The 17,956-nt window shown below is 46.2% G+C and overlaps 1 protein-coding gene across 8 annotated transcripts in view; it reads right to left on the bottom strand.

The window, feature by feature from the left end:
• Positions 1 to 284: 284 nt before the first annotated feature.
• KANK4 (KN motif and ankyrin repeat domains 4) overlaps positions 285 to 17,956 on the bottom strand; it is a 68,195-nt gene continuing 50,523 nt past the window's right edge. For 7 of the 8 annotated variants that reach the window (XM_038537330.1, XM_038537328.1, XM_038537333.1 and 4 more), the window contains 4 exons: positions 15,764 to 15,983; positions 12,094 to 12,236; positions 7,202 to 7,402; positions 285 to 2,188 (listed from right to left, as the gene is read on the bottom strand). In XM_038537330.1, coding sequence (XP_038393258.1) covers positions 2,084 to 2,188; positions 7,202 to 7,402; positions 12,094 to 12,236; positions 15,764 to 15,983 — 669 coding nt within the window. In that variant the 3' untranslated portion in view covers positions 285 to 2,083. Of the gene's footprint in view, positions 2,189 to 7,201; positions 7,403 to 12,093; positions 12,237 to 15,133; positions 15,984 to 17,956 lie in introns of those variants that run through there. The other variant, XR_005359683.1, reaches the window with a different exon arrangement.

Here is a 17,956-nt window from a genome sequence, read left to right as displayed (position 1 = left end):
TTTTTGAGAGTGACTCAGTGGCCTCAAATCCTAGGCAAACCAGCTTGTCTTCTCTGGTAAATAAGCTGTTTTTGATAGCTAGACTCAAATGAAATCATTAAAAGATAATGTGACCCAAATGAAGTTGCCACCCTAACATGAGATGCAAAAATAGACTCTAAATTGGCAACATAGGACCCGGGCCCCCTACTGCTGTCTGCAGAACTACAATAGGGAATATGACCCACAATGCAAATTCCAAGAACCAAGACTACAGAAATGCAAAGAAACAACTTCAGACAAAAGACTGAGAGGCAGCATTTTAATATATAAACAGTCAGGCCAGGCCAGAGCCTTGCTACTCCAAGCACGGTGTGGCCCAAGAACATCAGCATCCCCTGAGAACTGGTTAGAAATGTAGACTCTCAGGTCTTTTCCCCTCTGACCTACTGCGTTCTAACAAGATCTACAGGTGATTGTACGCATATCAAAGTTTGAGAAGCACGGGGCTAGAACATTTTTTTAAGGTGGGTTTTTGCTCTTAAAATGTGCTTTGAGGTCAAACTAAACCATTTAAAGTACTTTTTGCTTATTATTTGTTCCACTCTCTCTACCTCTGAGCAACACCATCACATGTCAGGGTCCTGCTCTGGGACTTTTGAGACTCTCGTGAATCCCAACAGTGTACAGAAGTTTGCTGCGCCGTTTCTGCAGACAGTCTTTATGAGTTACAAACTGGATTGCAAAATCTCTATCAGCTGTTCCTTGTACAACACCTGCAGAAGGTAGGTTGTATAATGATTTCCTTTCTTAAAGATGATGAAACCAGGGCCCACGGAGATTTCGTGACTCACCTAAGAGGCATCAAAGCAAATTGGCAAAGGAGTCAAAATGAGAACTCAAGCTTTTGAGTTTCCAATGCAAGGCTCCCTAAACTTTGATGCCTTTTCTTTTTATATAAAGAGAATTTTTTGCATAAGAGACTTTAAGAACAAATTCATAGATAGGCTTGTGTGAGTTACTGAATAAAAGCCATGTACATGTGGGCCCCTTGGATTATGGAAGTTTAAGAAAGAACTGTCCGGCAGAGAGAGCAGTCAGCCCAGGGGGGCCATTGCCCTGCCCAGCTCCCACACTCCAGCTGCCATCCAGGTTGGCAGGTTCTGCAACCAGGAACCTCAGAGCATCATGGGGGCTCAGAGCTCACTCAAGGGTGCTGAGGGGAAAGAAGCCAGGATTCCCATGAGGCCATACATATGGCTACAGAGGAAATGTGGTGGCTTCTGGATGACAACAACCTATCCCCAAGAGGATGCTCGCTCCCGCTTATTTCTTTCATAGATTCAGAATAGCTGATATAACGACTCTGCCTAAATACACTTGGTGTGCTTTACTGGATTGGATTTCCTGATTAATTCCAATTTCCCTGGCACAAATTGGAGCCACTTAATGACTCAGGAATGACCAAGACTGTGTATCTGGCATTGATGCCAATATGGTCTTCCTACTTTACCTGAATTTTAAGATTTCTCTGTCAGCCCCAGCTAAACAAAGGCCCCAGATGTGGTTTGTTCAGTTTCAGCTGTGTGGTGATTCTCCTAGGGTCCTCTAGAGGATGATTGCCTGGGTGGCTGCTTCAATCCACCTCCCCCCACCCCCCCGCCCAATCCTCTCTAGACATGCATATTCAATGGGACATATTCATGTAACTGATTACAAAACAAAAAGATGGTGCACTTTAAAATTCCACGTAAAAAGTATTGCTTTGCTAATGTGCTCCTGCCTGTGTGCTCGCTACATGGTGCTACAAAGGATAGAGTCATAAGGAATTCAAGGCTGAAGATGTTTGGGATTTTTAGACAACACGGATGCACTCTGCACCTTATACCCTGCTCTGTAGCCTGCGTAGTTTGGGGTTTGGCCTAAGGCAAAAACTACAAAGCGTTCTAATGAGCAGAATTATATAACAGGAATGTATGTGCATATTTGACATCGTTTCTTTTCTTGAAGGGTGGCCCTCTGGCTGTGACCCATGCCCTCTCCAAGGGCTAAGGAGTGCAGAGAAGGAGCCTTTTGTCTCCAGCTGCCAGTTTTTCCTTAGCCCCTAGGGCCCCAGGGACCTGCCCTGCTCTGCGTGGGCCCGCAGAAGCCCTGCGATTTCCACATGGGCGGGTGATTTCAGAACGATGGACAGAGCTGTTCGGCCAGCCTGCAGGGAAGAAAGAAAAAGAGAAACAAATTTTATTCTGTCTGCTTCCAGCCACAGAGAAGGGTGAGTTGGACGTACAGGGCGGGCATGGGGCATCGACGACTATTCCAAGCATCTAGAAACCCTAGGAGAGGTGGAAATTGGAATGGCACGAGGATCATGAAAAATGGGTCGCCTTCCATGGAAACAACATTCACTTCTGGGAAATCTGTACCGATGGAAATAAAGAAGTGTCACATGGTTGGTTGGTTGGTTTTTCCCACATGGTTTTTAATTGTTTTTTAATTGGAAAACAAGAAAAAGAATAACTCTTCCATTTTTCCATTACCCAGACCTTAACGAAAGTTAGCCTTTTGGTATGTTTCCCTCTAGTGTTTTCTCTTGAGCAAATCTGTTGTTGGTTTTTAAAAAGAGGAATGAGGGGGATCCCTGGGTGGTGCAGCGGTTTGGCGCCTGCCTTTGGCCCAGGGCGCGATCCTGGAGACCCGGGATCGAATCCCACGTCGGGCTCCCGATGCATGGAGCCTGCTTCTCCCTCTGCCTATGTATCTGCCTCTCTCTCTCTCTGTGTGACTATCATAAATAGATAAAAATTTAAAAAATAAAAATAAAAAGAGGAATGATAGTATATATCAATTGTGAATCTGCTTTTATTTTTCATGTACCATGGCACACTAGAAGATTTTTTCCCTGTTCTTACACAGTTGTCATAACATATAATTTTTCTTATTGGCTGTGTAATATTCCATAACTTACTGAATTTTCTCTTCTCTTGGAGACTTACATTGTTTCCAGGTCTTCATCATCATAGATTTAGTACAGAAAGCACTTCCCCATTTCTAGTTATTTCCTGAGGACTAACTCTTAGAAGTGGGTTTAGGGCACAGAAGGACATGCGCATTTTTACACCTGATGCAGGATACCACCGTGCTTTTTACAGTGCTGCAGCAGTGCAGGGAGCTGCCAGGCCCATGGCCTAAAGAAGCTGTGTTCAGAGGACCTCCCAGCCAACAACACAGGCCATTCTCTACAAAGAGTGAGGGGGAAGGCCAACTCGCTGCAGCAGACACTGTGCCCTGTGATGGCAGCCATGGTCTTTTCAATTTCATTCTCGAATTCTGAAATCCCACAGCTCCAAACCACTTTTTTTTTTTTTTTGGTTACTCATTTGGAGGTGAAAGCCCAATATGAGGCTATCTGTGACCTTTATGTAGCCCAGTTAGTATTTTTATATTCTGCTTCATAAATATTCATGGGTTTAATATGCTGGGGGGCACCCAAGTCCCCATTGAATTGTTCTCTACCCTATTGTGTATGAGTGGAATTACTTCCTAAAATGTGAAAATCCACAGAAGCAGGTGGGAGGTGTTCACACTCAGCTGAAAGCTCTTCAGTCTTCATCAGGATGGAGTCCAGCTGCCATCGGGGCTCCACATGCTTATAAATCACTGTAATGCATGGCAAAGAGCCAAAGAAGCCAGAAGAGGAACAGACTGAGCTCAAGGGAGAGGATGGTATTTGTGTGTGTGTGTGTGTGTGTGTGTGTGTGTGTGTGTGTGTGTGTGTGTTGGGGTTGGGAAAGCAAAGGAAGGAAATGGTGTTTCAGCAGGACCCCAAAGGATATGCATGGGCTTCACAAAACATAAGAGCTTCTTTCCCTGAAAACGCCTCATGACTGTATCTTCCTTTCACCAGCATTTAGAAATTGGTGTCTGTGGAGCTATTGATAAATTTCGGTCTCCATGAGGTCAGACGCTAGATCTGGCCTGTGGCTGCCAGCCCAGCAATAACATCCCAGCACCTGGCCCACTGCCTGTCCCTTGGTCGGCACCCAGCAAGCATTGTTGAAAGAGGGAATGCAGGATGATAACAAAGAGGTACTCATTTCAAGTTCATGAAGATTCTGAGCAAAGGAACTAACTCCTAAGGAGTATTCTCCAGGTTGGGCCAGGGTGGAATAAAGCAAAGGTCTTAAGGAGAGGAGCCTTCTAGAAGCAGCCTGCATAGTTTCGATTGAAGAGAGGGGGCTGGGTTTTTGTAGGCCTATCCCCTGGACTCTGGTTTCCATTGCTGCCCTTTGTCAACCCTGAGGCTCGAGGTGAACTCGAAGATGTTGTGATTACTATGATTATGGGACAGAGCCATGGACCAGCCCCAGGGGACACATGCACCTTTGAGCAGGGCACATCTGGAGATGACAGCCTGCATCTGTGGGCTTCTAACCTGCAGACCTGGAGAGTAGGGGGCCCCATTCCATTCAGAAAGTGTGGCCAGAGAGACCACTCGGGAAAGGTATATCCCTCAAATGCCTCTGCCAGAGCCTTGGGAACAAGGTGATGGTGTGCAGCTCCAGTGGGAAACCCACCTGGCAAGTCGTGGCTGGGGAACACTGAAGGCCTGAAGAAGTGGGAAGGGCTCAGGTAGGCAGCACACACACGTGTGTGTGTGTGTGTGTGTGTGTGTGTGTGTGTGTGTGTGGTAGTGGGGTTGTCTTTCAATGACCAATGTGCAAGGTATAGTCTCTGCCTTAGGAAGCTTTCAATGTGATGGGTACTTTGGAGGCCTTCAAAGTGTGAGCCCCAGAACCCAGTCTTCATCACCTCCTCTTCCTCGTCTCTCAGGCAGCCCCCAAGTGGCTGGGTGACCAGCTTCTCAGATTACCTTCTAAGCCTAGAGAAAGTGCCTTGCTGATGGTTCTGGGGGTTCCACATTTACATCAACCTTTAAGTACTGGTAGGTTGAGAAAAACCGAGTTTAGGACATGAATTCTCTCTGAGTTTTCCAAAGAAATTATCAGGTCATTCAAACCTGCATCTGAGTCTCCATAGGCAAGGTGCACACTGGAATGATATGGTGACCAGGGTTAAGGCTGGAGGAACAGGACTTGGTGCTTGGTAAGGCCTGTCAGCAGTTCATTGTCCCTGTGACATGTTCCACCCAAGTTCCCTTTGGGAAACTGGGGTGTGAATCCTGAGTCAGCCCCAACCCAAGCAGGCAGCAGGTGAGTGGGCCACAATTGGGGTGGCCTGCTGCTGACACCCTGGGCGCCCCTGTGGTGCTGGGCGTCCCCTGATCCCGTCTGCTATGATGGGCTTCTGCCACCATGTATGTAGCTGTCCTGTTCCTCCCTCCTGGGATCCCAGCCCTGCCCTGGGTCTCAGCCCTGGTCTAGCCCTTCCCAGTGCTGACTGAGACAGTGGTCTAATCCTGCCTGGCCTTCAGTACTCACCCAGGCCGGGGTTCCTCAGTTTATGAATGTATTGGGCCAGATTGCCTATAATTCTTTATTGCAGGATGGTTAGCAGCAGCCCTGCCTCCCCTCCACAAAGGCTAAGAGTGGTTAGGTGACCTGTCTGAACCACAGTTACTAAACCCAGTTTCCAACTCACGAGTGTTTCAAGTCCATGCTTCTAGCAATTGCTCCATTTGTCCAGCTGACAACAGAGCCCTGTAGCTCCTGAAAACAGTCATGCACTATCTCTTACCTGCTACAGACCTGGACAGAGGTATCCAGGAAATGCTCTCAGACTCACTACCTGGGTATCCCAGCTAATAAGTGATTTCTAAAGTTCACACCCCCTGTCCCCCAGGCCTGCCCTTTCAGGCTTTCTCAGGGCAACAGTCACTCCTAGGAGGACTCTGGGCCTGTTCCAGAAAAGCAGCAGGGAGGCGGGGGGGGGGGGGGGGTGGCTGCCTCTTTCTGCCCCAGGGCAACCCTGTAGGGAGTTCAGGAACACAGATCCTTTGTCTGACCATATGTTTGGAACAGGAGGTTCTTATTTCCAGCAACCCACCACTATTCCCACATGCATTTCCAGAGGGTCTGTGCTCTTATCTCAGAAATGGATTTGGGCAGAGTTGGGGCTCAAGGAAACTGAAGACAGTGGTCCAGGGTGCGTGCTGCCTGGTTGTGGTGAGAGACCCACACATCAGTGCTGCCTGAAGCAATGATGGGACAATCTTAGGTGGTTCAGATGTGGCCCAGTGAGAAGGTCTTTCCTTGGGCAGGGAAGGGACTCTTTCTCTCTCCAGGCCTTTTTTCCCTTCAGACTATGGATGTTAAGAAAGTGTAGAGAAGTCTGGAGTGCCAACTAATGTTAAGGACCCTGAAGTCAGGCCTGGGCTTGAATCCTTGCTCCAAGAACCAGCGGCTTGTGACCTTATGGTAGCTACGTAAACTCCCCAGGCTTCTGTTTCCTTATGTAAAAATGGGGATGGAAGTGTCTCCATCACTAGATTATCGAGAGGATTAGTGAACTAATGCATGGAAAGGGCCTGGCTCCTGAGAGTACTCTAAAGAGCCTGATGGAGCTGGCTTGCACCAGCTGTGTGATTTAGGGTGTGTTACATAATTATTCAGTGACTGTTACCTTAAAGCAAATGGGTGGCATCAACAGAGACAACCGCATGAAGTTGTTGTGGGGCTGTAATGACATGATCCGCAGTCAATGCTCAGTACAGTGCCTAGCACTGAGCAAGCACTGGGTACATGCCGGCCACCATCATGACTGTCATCACCGTAACCATCATCACCATCATCCTCGTCATCATCATCACCATCAGCTGACAAAGAGGCTTACTTAAGAAGCACGCGTCTGGAAATGCAACTTTGAGCAGGCTGGCTTGATGAAATGGGCCATCCCGTAAAGTGGGTCATGGACAGAATGTGGAAATAGTTTGTACTCGGTTCCCTCATGGATGAAGGAGTCCCCATGGGCAGCAGAGCTTCCTTGTCCAAGCTGCTGCTCCAAAGCCCACATGCAGTTATTGCTGTGACCAGAGGCGGTTCAGGGCCAAGGCCAGGCCTGGGTGCATTCCCTTCAGAATGGTATGAAAGGTTAGGGCTTGGAGTTTTCCAGCCCCAGGTCTCCTGGCATTTACCATGGAACATGTCATTTAAATCCCACAACAGCTTTATGAGGTCACTTCTGTCGCTTGAATTCTGCTGGCTGGCCAGCCACTTTTCAAGAAGGGAAGTGAAACACCTACTTGTTAATGGCCTGCAAGTCTCACCTTGTCAGTCAGGCTGCTGTCGCAGGCCGGGTGTGCCAGGAGCAGCCGCACCATGTCGGCGTTGCCATGGCGACAGGCCAGCATGAGGGCCGACGATCCCTCGTGGTCCTGCACGTTGACATCTGCCTGGCAGCTCAGCAGCGCCTGGACCATGTCCTCCCTGTCGTGGCTGACTCCCAGCATCAGCGCAGTCTGGCCTCCCTGCCGCACAGAGCACAGGGGCGTGGTGAGCATCCCCTCTCCAGCCTGGGCAGACTGGGGCAAAGACTTTTCCAGAAAATGACGTTGATCTGAATCTCCTTCTGCTGCTGGGGTTGGATGCATCCTTCTCTACCCAGCAAACTTCTGCCCTTCCCAAACGCTAGTCAAATGCCACACATCCTCTCTCAAGCCCGCTGCTAACCCCTCAGGCACGTGATCGGTAACACAGAGCTTACCACCTGTATTGCAACCTGTCGAGCTCTCTCTCTCTTTCTTTAAGGATTTTATTTATTTATTTATGAGAGACACAGAGAGAGGCAGAGACACAGGCAGAGGGAGAAGCAGCCTCCAGGCAGGGAGCCCGACGTGGGACTTGATCCCAGATCCCCAGGATCACGCCCTGGGCTGAAGGCGGCACTAAATCACTGAGCCACCTGGGCTGCCCAATCTCTCTCTTTCTTATGGACTGTGAAAGTTTTGATGGCAGGGACTGTCTTTTTCATTTCATCTCTGTCTCCCAGTACCTGGCACTGAGTACATGCTGGTAAATGTGGAATGAGAGAGAGTAAACAAAAGATTGAATGCTTCTGCACCATGGCTTCCAACTGTCTGCCCAGCCTAACTAACTTCCTCCAGGAAGCCTTGGTCTGCTCAGAACACTCCTGGTGTTTTCAGTTTAGTGATATCCAGAACTTTCTTTGTCTTGACAAGATCTCTGCTTGCATGGTCCTATGGTCATTTCTAATCCATAGCCATTGAAATTTTTTTCTAAGTTATTTAATTAATTAATTAAATTTACTTATTTAAGATAGAGCATGCATGAGTGAGGGGAGGGGCAACCGGAGAGGGAGAAGCAGACTCCTCACTGAACGGGGACCCCCACACGAGGCTTGATCCCAGGACTCTGGGATCACACATGACATGAGTGAAAGACAGATGCTTAACCAACTGAGCCACCCAGGCGCCCCCGACATTTAAAACAAATTTTATTTTATCTAAGTAAGGTCTACTCCGAGCTTGGGACTCAAATTTACAAACCTGAGACCAAGAGTCTCATACTCTTCAGACTGAGCCAGCCAGGTGCCCCACCATTGACCATTTTTGCCATGCCAGTAGTCATTAGCACATGTGGCAATGGCTTGGGGTCAGAAAGGGAGTCCAAGCCCTGGTTCTGCTGTTCTCCTAGTGTGTGACTCTGGTCATGTCACTTGTATTCCTCGAATCTTGGTTTTTCTCTTTTCTTAAAAATTATTATAAAAATGATCTGGCCCATGCACCTCACAGGACTTTTGTGGGAATCAAGTGAAATAAAGGATGTAAATATAAAAGTATGTGGTAACCATTTTTCTGATTATAAATTGGCCATTACTTCTCATAGATTTTCCTTTTATATACATGGCTCTCTTACACAGCTTGATTAGATTTTGCCCTCCTGGTTCTCCTGGGTTCCAGGCAGCTCAGGGTTTTTTTTAAGGCTGTGAGAATGAGGCAACAACTCTGTTTTCTGTCCTTTCAGCTCCCATGTGGCTCTGAGCACCGTGTCTTACATGTAAAAAGTGCTGAGGACATGGTTGCTGATGTGTTTGTTCACTGATTAAGGGCCAATCTGCAGTCACTGATGGATTATGCTTCCCTGCCCAGAATGCTGGGGCTTAGAAAAAAGAAAGGGAGTTTGCAATCAGGAAAATCCTGGCTGTGCTGCTTATTATCTATGTGAATCTGGACAAATTAACCTCTCGATGACTTTTCCTGATCTGGGAAAATGGGGATGCTTAGCAATGTTACCTGCCTTCTGGGGTTGCTGTGAGACTCCAGTGCTGTGCATGCGTTAGCCCTAATTGCTATGAGCACGAGAGATCATGTATGACAAATACTCGGTATGTGGGAATGTATTCTTAGGTGTCCTGGTTCTCTATTTCTCTGGAACCTAGACAGATCTTTCCAGAGAAGCCTGTTTGCCTTTTGGATTGCTTTTATTCAGCCCTGAAATAATGGTTCTTCCTCTACTGGACTAACCAGACCATGAGAGTTCAATTGAGACCCCACTTTCCAAGTGGTATTAAAGCCAGATGACCTATGTTCATCTGCCCCTCTGTCTGACTTCCCCTGTCTTCCTCACCTCCCTCCTGGTGCAATTCAATACAGTCTAATTCAATGCTATTTACAGAGTGCTGCATGCCAGGTGCTGTGCTGATCCTGGAGATACAAAAAGAAATAAACTGCTTAGCCTGGGAGACTCCCAGCCTCCCAACTCAATCTTATTTACCTGATACCTACTGCTCTCCTCTTATGTAAAAGCCCTGGGGGTAGATGAAGGTTGCAGAGGCAGCTATGAATTCCCACCGCCTCCTTTAGCAACCTCAACCTTACCTTCCTAGAACATCAGTTTGTCTTTTATTAAAAAAAAAAAAAAAGTCACAGGAATGGGGCGCCTGGGTGGCTTAGTCCGTTAAGCATCCAACTCTTGATTTCAGCTCAGGTCATGATCTCAGGGTTGTGAGACCAAGCCCTGCATCAGGCTCTGCACTGAGCGTGGAGCCTGCTTGAGATTCTTTCCCTCTCCTTCTGCTGCATGAGGGGTGGGCATATTGAAAAAAAAGGCAGGGGCACTGAAAGGCACTAATTTTGATTTTGGTGAGCATCCTTTCTTGCAAGAGGGCCAATTTAGAAAAAAAATTAACATTTAAAATGAAAACAGCTTTATTAAATCTGATGGTGTAGGAGCTCTAGGTGAAAATACTTTGAAAAACAGAAGTGATCTACAAACGTCTGTTTCCTGCCATCAATAAGATTGCCATTAGATGAAGTGTGCAGGGCAGCCCTGGTGGCTCAGGGGTTTAGCACCACCTTTAGCCCAGGGTGTGATCCTGGAATCCTGGGATCGAGTCCCACATCGGGCTCCCTGCATGAAGCCTGCTTCTCCCTCTGCCTATGTCTCTGCCTCTCTCTCTCTCTCTCTCTATGTCGCTCATGCATAAATAAATAAAATCTTAAAAAAAAAAAAGATGAAGTGTGCAAAGTGACTGAGTAGGCTATCTGTGGTCACTTTGTGGGGGGTGGACAGGGGAGTAAAATATATTGTTGGGAGCCCCTTTTTTGGGTCTCAGAGTGAGTGAATGAGTGAGGCACTATCTGCCTTGTTCTAGATGGACTTTTAAAAAAAATTATGTATTTATTTATTTATTTTTAAAATTTTATTTATTTATTCATGAGAGACAGAGAGAGAGACAGAGACACAGGCAGAGGGAGAAGCAGGCTCCATGCAGGGAGCCTGATGTGCGACTTGATCCTGGGATTCCAGGATTGTGCCCTGGGCCGAGGGCAGGCACTAAACCGCTGAGCCACCCAGGCATCCCTAAAAATTTATTTAGATGCAATTAATTCACATACAGCATATTATTAGTTTCAGAAGTAGAGGTCAGTGATTCATCAGTCTTATATAATACCCAGTGCTCATTATATCACGTGCCCTTTTTAATGTCCATCACCCAGTTACCCTATCCCCTCCCCCTCCCCCTCCAGCGACCCTCAGTTTGTTTCCTATGAAGAAGAGTCTCTTTTGGTTTGTCTCCCTCTCTGATTTCATCTTGTTTTATTTTCCCTCCCTTCCCCTATGCTCCTCTGTTTAGTTTCTTAAATTCTACACGAGTGAAATCCTACGATACTTTAGATAGTTTTTTTAAAGATGCTTGTACAGTGAACAGCCTTGGAAGAGAAACAGAGATAGTGTCTTCTTCCAAACAGAGGGCAGATATATCCAGTATAAAAGATTCAGGTTCCCTGTTCCCTGGGTTCCTCTCCAGTAATATAATCCACTTTGTGCACAGGGATCTGACCCTCCTCACACTGCCCTATGGGAATTAGGAATTGGGGCTCAGGGAACTGGTGTAAATATCAACGCTGTGGCTCCTCTTCTTGCTGTGAATAATGTACTATCCTTTGTCTCTGGGACAGGAGTTTCATGTCTTGTACAGCATCCATGAATGACACTAGTATATTCTAATTTGTTAGCATTAAGGTAGAGTACAATCTCAGGCCCTTCACATTTCTTGACAGGCTATATCTCTCATCACTCTAGGGGGGAAAGGAGAGTTGCATGCACTCTCTTGTTCTCATATTGGTCAAAGATGGGTATGTGGTCTTTTGAGGAGTTCCCTCTGTTCCATATGGAGCCTTCTCTAACTCAAAGCCCTACTGGCTAAGCACCATACCCCTACTCTGTGCTGTCACGTAGGGGGGCCCAGAAGCTGAGCAGAGACATGCCAACCCTCTGAACTGTTTTCTAATTCATGATTGAGGTGGGTCACCTGCAGGGACTTCCTTCACAACCACTAGCAAATGCTTTTCAGCCTTTCCATGCCATCTCCTGCTAACTGTGGGAGTTAACTCCTGCTAACTATAGTGCTAACTATGGGAGCACTTCTTTCAAGAAGTCAGATCCAGATGGACTTTGCCCAGTTGCAGACCAGGACATAGATGACAAGCTCACGGACCTCTGTCCTAGCCTGTCTGGATGTCAGAAATTTTTGAGGAAACCAAACATACAGGCTTTGGACAGATGCCTTTTGGAGGGTTCAGCCTTCTTGGGCTAAATCTACATGAATCTATGTGGAATTTCTCACCCCATTGGCAGAATAAAACTGAGAGGTACCCATATTTATTAAAGAGGGGATCACGTTCACACACCCTACCTGAGTAGCTTGGATGTTCACATTTCCTTCTCTTAAGAGTTTCCAGACGACAGCCATGTCTTCGTCAGTCTCTGCAGAAGCCAAGGGAGTTATCATCACGGCAGTATAGCCAGCTTTGTTCTGATGGTCAACATTGCAGACACCTGCAAGAGGAGCAGTGGGCCCTGGAACAGCTCCCAAGGGAGCAGAAGTGAGAGTCTACTTTAGCCTGATCAACAGGGCCCTCCCTGCTGGGTAAAAGGCCAGGTACAGAGCAGTCTTTTCCCAGTGGTGGTTATGTTGACATTTTTAGCAGACTTTAAAAAGTGGCTAGTTTTCTTTACAAGTTTTCTGAGACTACCCAGCAAGAAGAGTTCATGGTCGTAGAGTCAGAGATGACCAAGGGGTACAGTGATCGTGACTATTTCATAAAGCCATGTCCTGGACACTGAAGGTCAGTGAAGCTTCATAAGCCACCCAAGTGCAGGTGAAATGAGACCAGGTCTCAGGTCTGTCTGGCTCTAGAGCCCATCATTCACCTGACCACACATCACCTACAGCTGTGCATTATAGGTTTTACTCTATGTTGTGTGTAACTCTTAAGCTGATGGCTACATATTCAGGTCTTTCCCAAAGGCCTAGAGATATGTTTGGCAGTGTACCGGGGGCAGGACAAATGCCACAGGATAAACACAGGAAATCTTCCAGGAATAACCATCTCATTTAAAAACCAGAGGGAGGAAAAAGAGCCTTCATGCATTTTTATATTAAAGCAATTAAGAATATACACTGCACAGTAGAATGAAAAGTAGCATATTTTTAAAATGAAGGATTAGTTGAGAACTCAAGAAATACCTGCTTTGTAACTCTGGGGATATGCATTCATATCCCTCTCCACCAAAGGCGACATAGGAGATAATCAGCCCATTATCTGCTGTATAAACAATCTCACCTCTTACAGGCAGTACCACATGGAAAACAAAATCTTTCCCGTCCTCTTGCTTAACTGAAAAATGTATCTATTGCTTTTGGACAATAAAAAATACTATCTCAGGAGATCAAGTCATTTAGCCTTTCTTGGCATTTCTTCTGTAAAATGGGAATAATAATAGGGGGTTACTGTGAAATTTAATGAGTTAATATATTGAAAGCACTTAGAACTGTACCTAGCACATAGTAAACACTCAGTAAGCATTAACTGTTTCACTATTATTGTCCAGAATAGTATTCTTGTTTTTATATCCTTGCTACTGGCTCATGAAGACTTAGGTATTCATTGTAACAAATCTGGTTTATGAAAAAATGTCTGGGCTACACAGAAGTTCTGTTCTTGGGTACAAAAAAAAAAAAACATTATTGGTTTGACATTCCCTCCAACTCACCTCAAACAATTTTTTAGAAGTCTACCACTGTGATGCCGGCATGCCAGTGGATACAAAAAAAAAAAAAAAAAAATCACTCTAACCACAGTCATGAGCGGCTAGGCTATGAAAGCTGAATAGAACTCCATACATTGCCTCACAGCTCTGCCCTGATGAAGAGGGGAATATCTGTATTTCCTTGTTACTGACTTTTATTTTTACCTCATGACTATTTTATGTTTGCTTTTAAGATGTGTAAACAATCTTCAGGTTACAGTTCTCTCTACTCTCTTCAGAAACGTGACTTATAACTCAGTAGTAAGGACTGGAATCCTCCCCAGGGCTCAGAGAAGGGGTGGAGGACCCAGGGCTTTCACAGCAGATGCTTCTGAGCAGCCACCAGGGAGTGAGTGAGCCAGCTCTTGACTGAGCATGCTCCAGTTCCACGAGCTTTCTCCTCCGCAGTGGCGTTCTGGCAAAAAAAACAATGGTTCACAAAAGACTACGGTGGTGGAGGTGTACCCACTGGCTCTATACTCAGTAATGATGAGTCACTTCTGTGTAGCCCCTTACGGTTTGTAATGTGCTTTCTGGATGCTTCCCAATTGCGTGGGAAGGGAGCCTAGGTTTCAGAGTGTGACCCATATGCCTTTCTCAACAACCCTTCTACAGTGAAGGAAAGGAATGGTACCTTCGGTCCATTCTCCCGCTCCCCTTCATACTTGATGCTTTTGGCTATTTAGCTCTATCAATATTTTAAACAGAAAGCTTCCAGGTCACTTTAGGGTTGATGAGAACCAAACTGATTCTCAGTCAACAGAAACGTGTAACAACCAAAGCTTAGGTTGTCTGTTCTCTGGCCTGGCCTGGCCCACTTGGAGAACTTCTAACAGGCTGAACATCTGGGCTACTTAAAGATGAGGTTCTGTATTTCCAGTCTTTGGATTCTTCATGAACAGAACACAGAGATATGTTCCATTTAATTTTGTGCCTTTCTCAATTGAGCTACCCCTTTTGTGGTGTCTGTGAATCCATAAAGAACTGAAATTGGCTTGATGTTAGAGTTGTGACTTTATCTTCCTCTGATGATGTGGAAAGCAGAAAGAATTTTAGGCTGTTAGATACATCGCCTTTCCATTCAGGTAAAAAGCCTCAGGCCTGCTTAAGGGAATTTTGGAGAACTGGAATGATGAGAAGATGCCAGGCATGAGAAGGGTTTCAGGAAAAAGGGTTCATATAGAAAAGTCCCAAGGAGGGAATGAGCTTGGTGTGTGGGAGTGGACTTGAGTGGACGGAAGGAGTGGACTGGAGTGGACTGGAGTGGACGGAAGGAGGATGTATGGTGGTGGCTGCGGTAGCAAATGCAGGCAGGGGCGAGGCCAACTGGGATTTTTGAAGGCCAGGCTGAGGAAGCTGCCTTTCATTTGTAGAGCAAGGGAAAGCCATAGGAGGCACTTAAGCCAGGGTGGATAAGATCCAAGTTGGGGGCAGCCCAGGTGGCTCAGCGGTTTAGCGCTGCCTTCAGCCCAGGTTGTGATCCTGGAGACCCGGGATCGAGTCCCACATTGGGCTCCCTGCATGGACGGAACCTGTGTCTCTACCTCTCTCTGTGTCTCCCATGAATAAATAAATGAAATATTAAAAAAGGAAAAAAAGATCCAAGGTGGAGGAAAGCTGTTGGATCTGGAATTCAGACTTACTGATGCCCGTTTAAACTCCTCCTCTGGCCTCCTAAGGGTTACAGATCTAGCATGTGCTCCAATTTCTGGATGCCAGGAATAGGAAGAACAAACCAATGGTATCAACTGTAAATAAACCCCAGCAACACACTGGGTCATTGTGTGATCTCAGAATCATGCAAAAGTCTCTTGACTTTTCGGAGCATCGCTTACGTCATCTATAAAACAGGGATGATTATCCCTATTAACAGGAGTTATGAGGATTAAATGAGATCTCATATGCCAAGCGTTTAGCAGAGGACCTCATCCGTGGAGATCATTTGGGGTTTTGTATCTCTTATAGGTACCCTCCTAGGTATTCCTCATGCAACCTTCCTAAACTCAGATGACGTTGGGCCTGGACACGCCTTCAGTCCGCACCGTCGCCCCTAGGCTTAGTAATGTCCCACACGGCAACACGAGGATAGTAACACCTACATCACAAGAGTGTTGTCAAGGATAAGTGACATAACAAAGGCACGGTGGTCTAGTCCGTTCCTAGAATACAGGAGGAACACAGGCCAGTGAAGAATCTCCATGCTGGAAGGAAGCGGGTACCAAAATTGCCCTTGGAGAAGGGAGCCAGACTGAGCAGCTGCAACCATTTCTGACCTGTCTCCAGCAGCAGCCTCACGACAGAGAAGTTGGAGTGGGACACGCTGTAGTGAAGGGCCGTGTTCCCGTTGCCATCAGCCAAGTTCACCAGCAGCTTTAGGAAGTGTGGGGAGTGGGGCTGGACCCCACGGAGGTAGGCAGCCACCACGGCAGGGCTAGACGACTTCCGGCTGGAGACACGGAACCACTCTTGACGGATGGTGTTCAAACTCTGCCTCTGAAAAGCAACAGATTTCAATTCCAGGAGGTCAGCTGGCCTGGGGTGCCCTGGCGGGGCTGTTACTTTCCACTGGGAAAAGTCAGCTGTGGATGCTTCCACTTCCATCCCCTCAGCTGCCTCTTACTCCATGTGATTCACTGCTGGAGGGATCAGAGCTGGGGGGGGCTAGGTTTGAACCTATGTGATCAGCTACCGACCACCACCACCCCCAACCCGCCGTGTGAGGCCTGGGAGAGCAAACAACAACCAGTGACAAAGCACTTTTCTAGGTGACAGTGTGAATCTACTGTAAGTTTAGATCATACCCCTGTCTGCACAGGATAAAACCAAGGTCCGGTCTTTTGCGCACATATAACTGGCCCATGTGGACCTTAGCTCAGACTCTATCAGGACTTTTTTGCATTTTTAATAGGCATAACTAGCAAGCCACAACATTTTACTAATGGGAAAAACTCATGCTGAAAGTTAAGATAAACAACATGCCCAATTTATGCTAGAAATAAAACCCAAACAGCTGTGCTTGAATTATTTTTTGGCTTTTAAGCTTTGCTAGAACCTTCAGAGAAAATGGTTTCATTACCCATGGCAAGACCTCACTATCTGCAGTTTGGAGCTCCTTTGGAACCATGAATGAGGAGAGTTCCAGAGAGAATGACATCAGTTCTGTGTGTTACATGACCTACATGTTTAAAGTAGAACATGTTTAAGTTATTTATCTAAACGGGAGAAGAAACCATGGGGATGTGATTCCACACTCATTCTGGAAAGGAACTGGGTTTGGAGTCACTAAACCCATGTGGCAGGCTTAAGTCCTGGCTCAGCTGTATGACCCTGGAAGTCATATAGTCTTTTTGAACCTTACTTGTCTCATCTACAAAGTGGAGATGAAACAGGACTGGGTCCCTAAACCTCCACAGCTCTACAGATTGAGGTCCTTATACAACCTGCTTTGTTTCTAAAGTGGGTTGGGGGTAGGGGATACTTTGTTCCTAATATGGGTGTGGTTTCAGGTTTGCACATCCTTTATCACTTTTCTTTTTAATTTTAACTTTATTTTTAAGTAAACTCTACGCCCAATGTGGGACTGGAACTCACGACCCTGAGATCGAGTTGCATGCTCTACCAGTAACTGGGCCAGCTAGACACTCCTCCTCTATCACTTTTCTAGGCAGAAACACTGGGATCTTTTGTGGCTGAAGCACTTTTTATATATCAGAATATCTCCTTTTTCTGTGGAATCTTCAGGAGAATCTGGAGAAAGATCCTAAGATTAAGGAATGTACAGCTTAGTTCTGTAATTCATTTAAGATTAAGTAACAGGAGTTTCGATCAACATTCATATCACCTACTGGTTTTTTAACAATCTGGGAACAATGGTTTGCCAAATCAGCTAAGATAAAATAATCAAAATGGGTTGGGCTGAATCAATTGTTTTCTATGAAGGAGAACAAAATGGGCTTTAAAAATGCTTACAGGCTATTACATGTCGGGGCCTACCAGTTGGCTCTCATGACTTGGGAAAGTGTGCTTGTGCCAGTATCTCTTGAGTAAACGTAAAACCTCATGGCTGCATGTTTAATTTTAGGCGGACCACGAAAGTGTTACGGAGCAAGAGTTGTGTTTTCTTGCTCTTGGTCTCTTGACCCATAAGTTTGCTTCAAGAAAAACAGTAAAGACCACAGAATTAAAGACCGGGACTTGAGGGTAATGAAGACACACTGCCCACCACCCACCTTCATTTTTTTAATGAGGAAACAAGCTCTGAGCAGTGAAATGATGAGCTCAGTGTCTCACAAAGACCGGTCCTGGGACTAGAACCCACGGTTCCCGTTCCACATGCTCTTCACTCTGCCCATAGTTCTCTCCAATTGTGAGGTGATTTTGAACCTAAGCTGCACATGTTTTGGTTTGGGGGTTTGCTTGTCTTTTAAAATATTTTATTTATTTATTAGAGAGAGAGCACACGAGCA

Source organism: Canis lupus, chromosome 5, assembly GCF_011100685.1.
Source record: "Canis lupus familiaris isolate Mischka breed German Shepherd chromosome 5, alternate assembly UU_Cfam_GSD_1.0, whole genome shotgun sequence".
NCBI lineage: Eukaryota > Metazoa > Chordata > Mammalia > Carnivora > Canidae > Canis > Canis lupus.
Note: the sequence above shows the minus strand (reverse complement) of the source record. Positions and strands in the feature narration are given on the sequence as shown.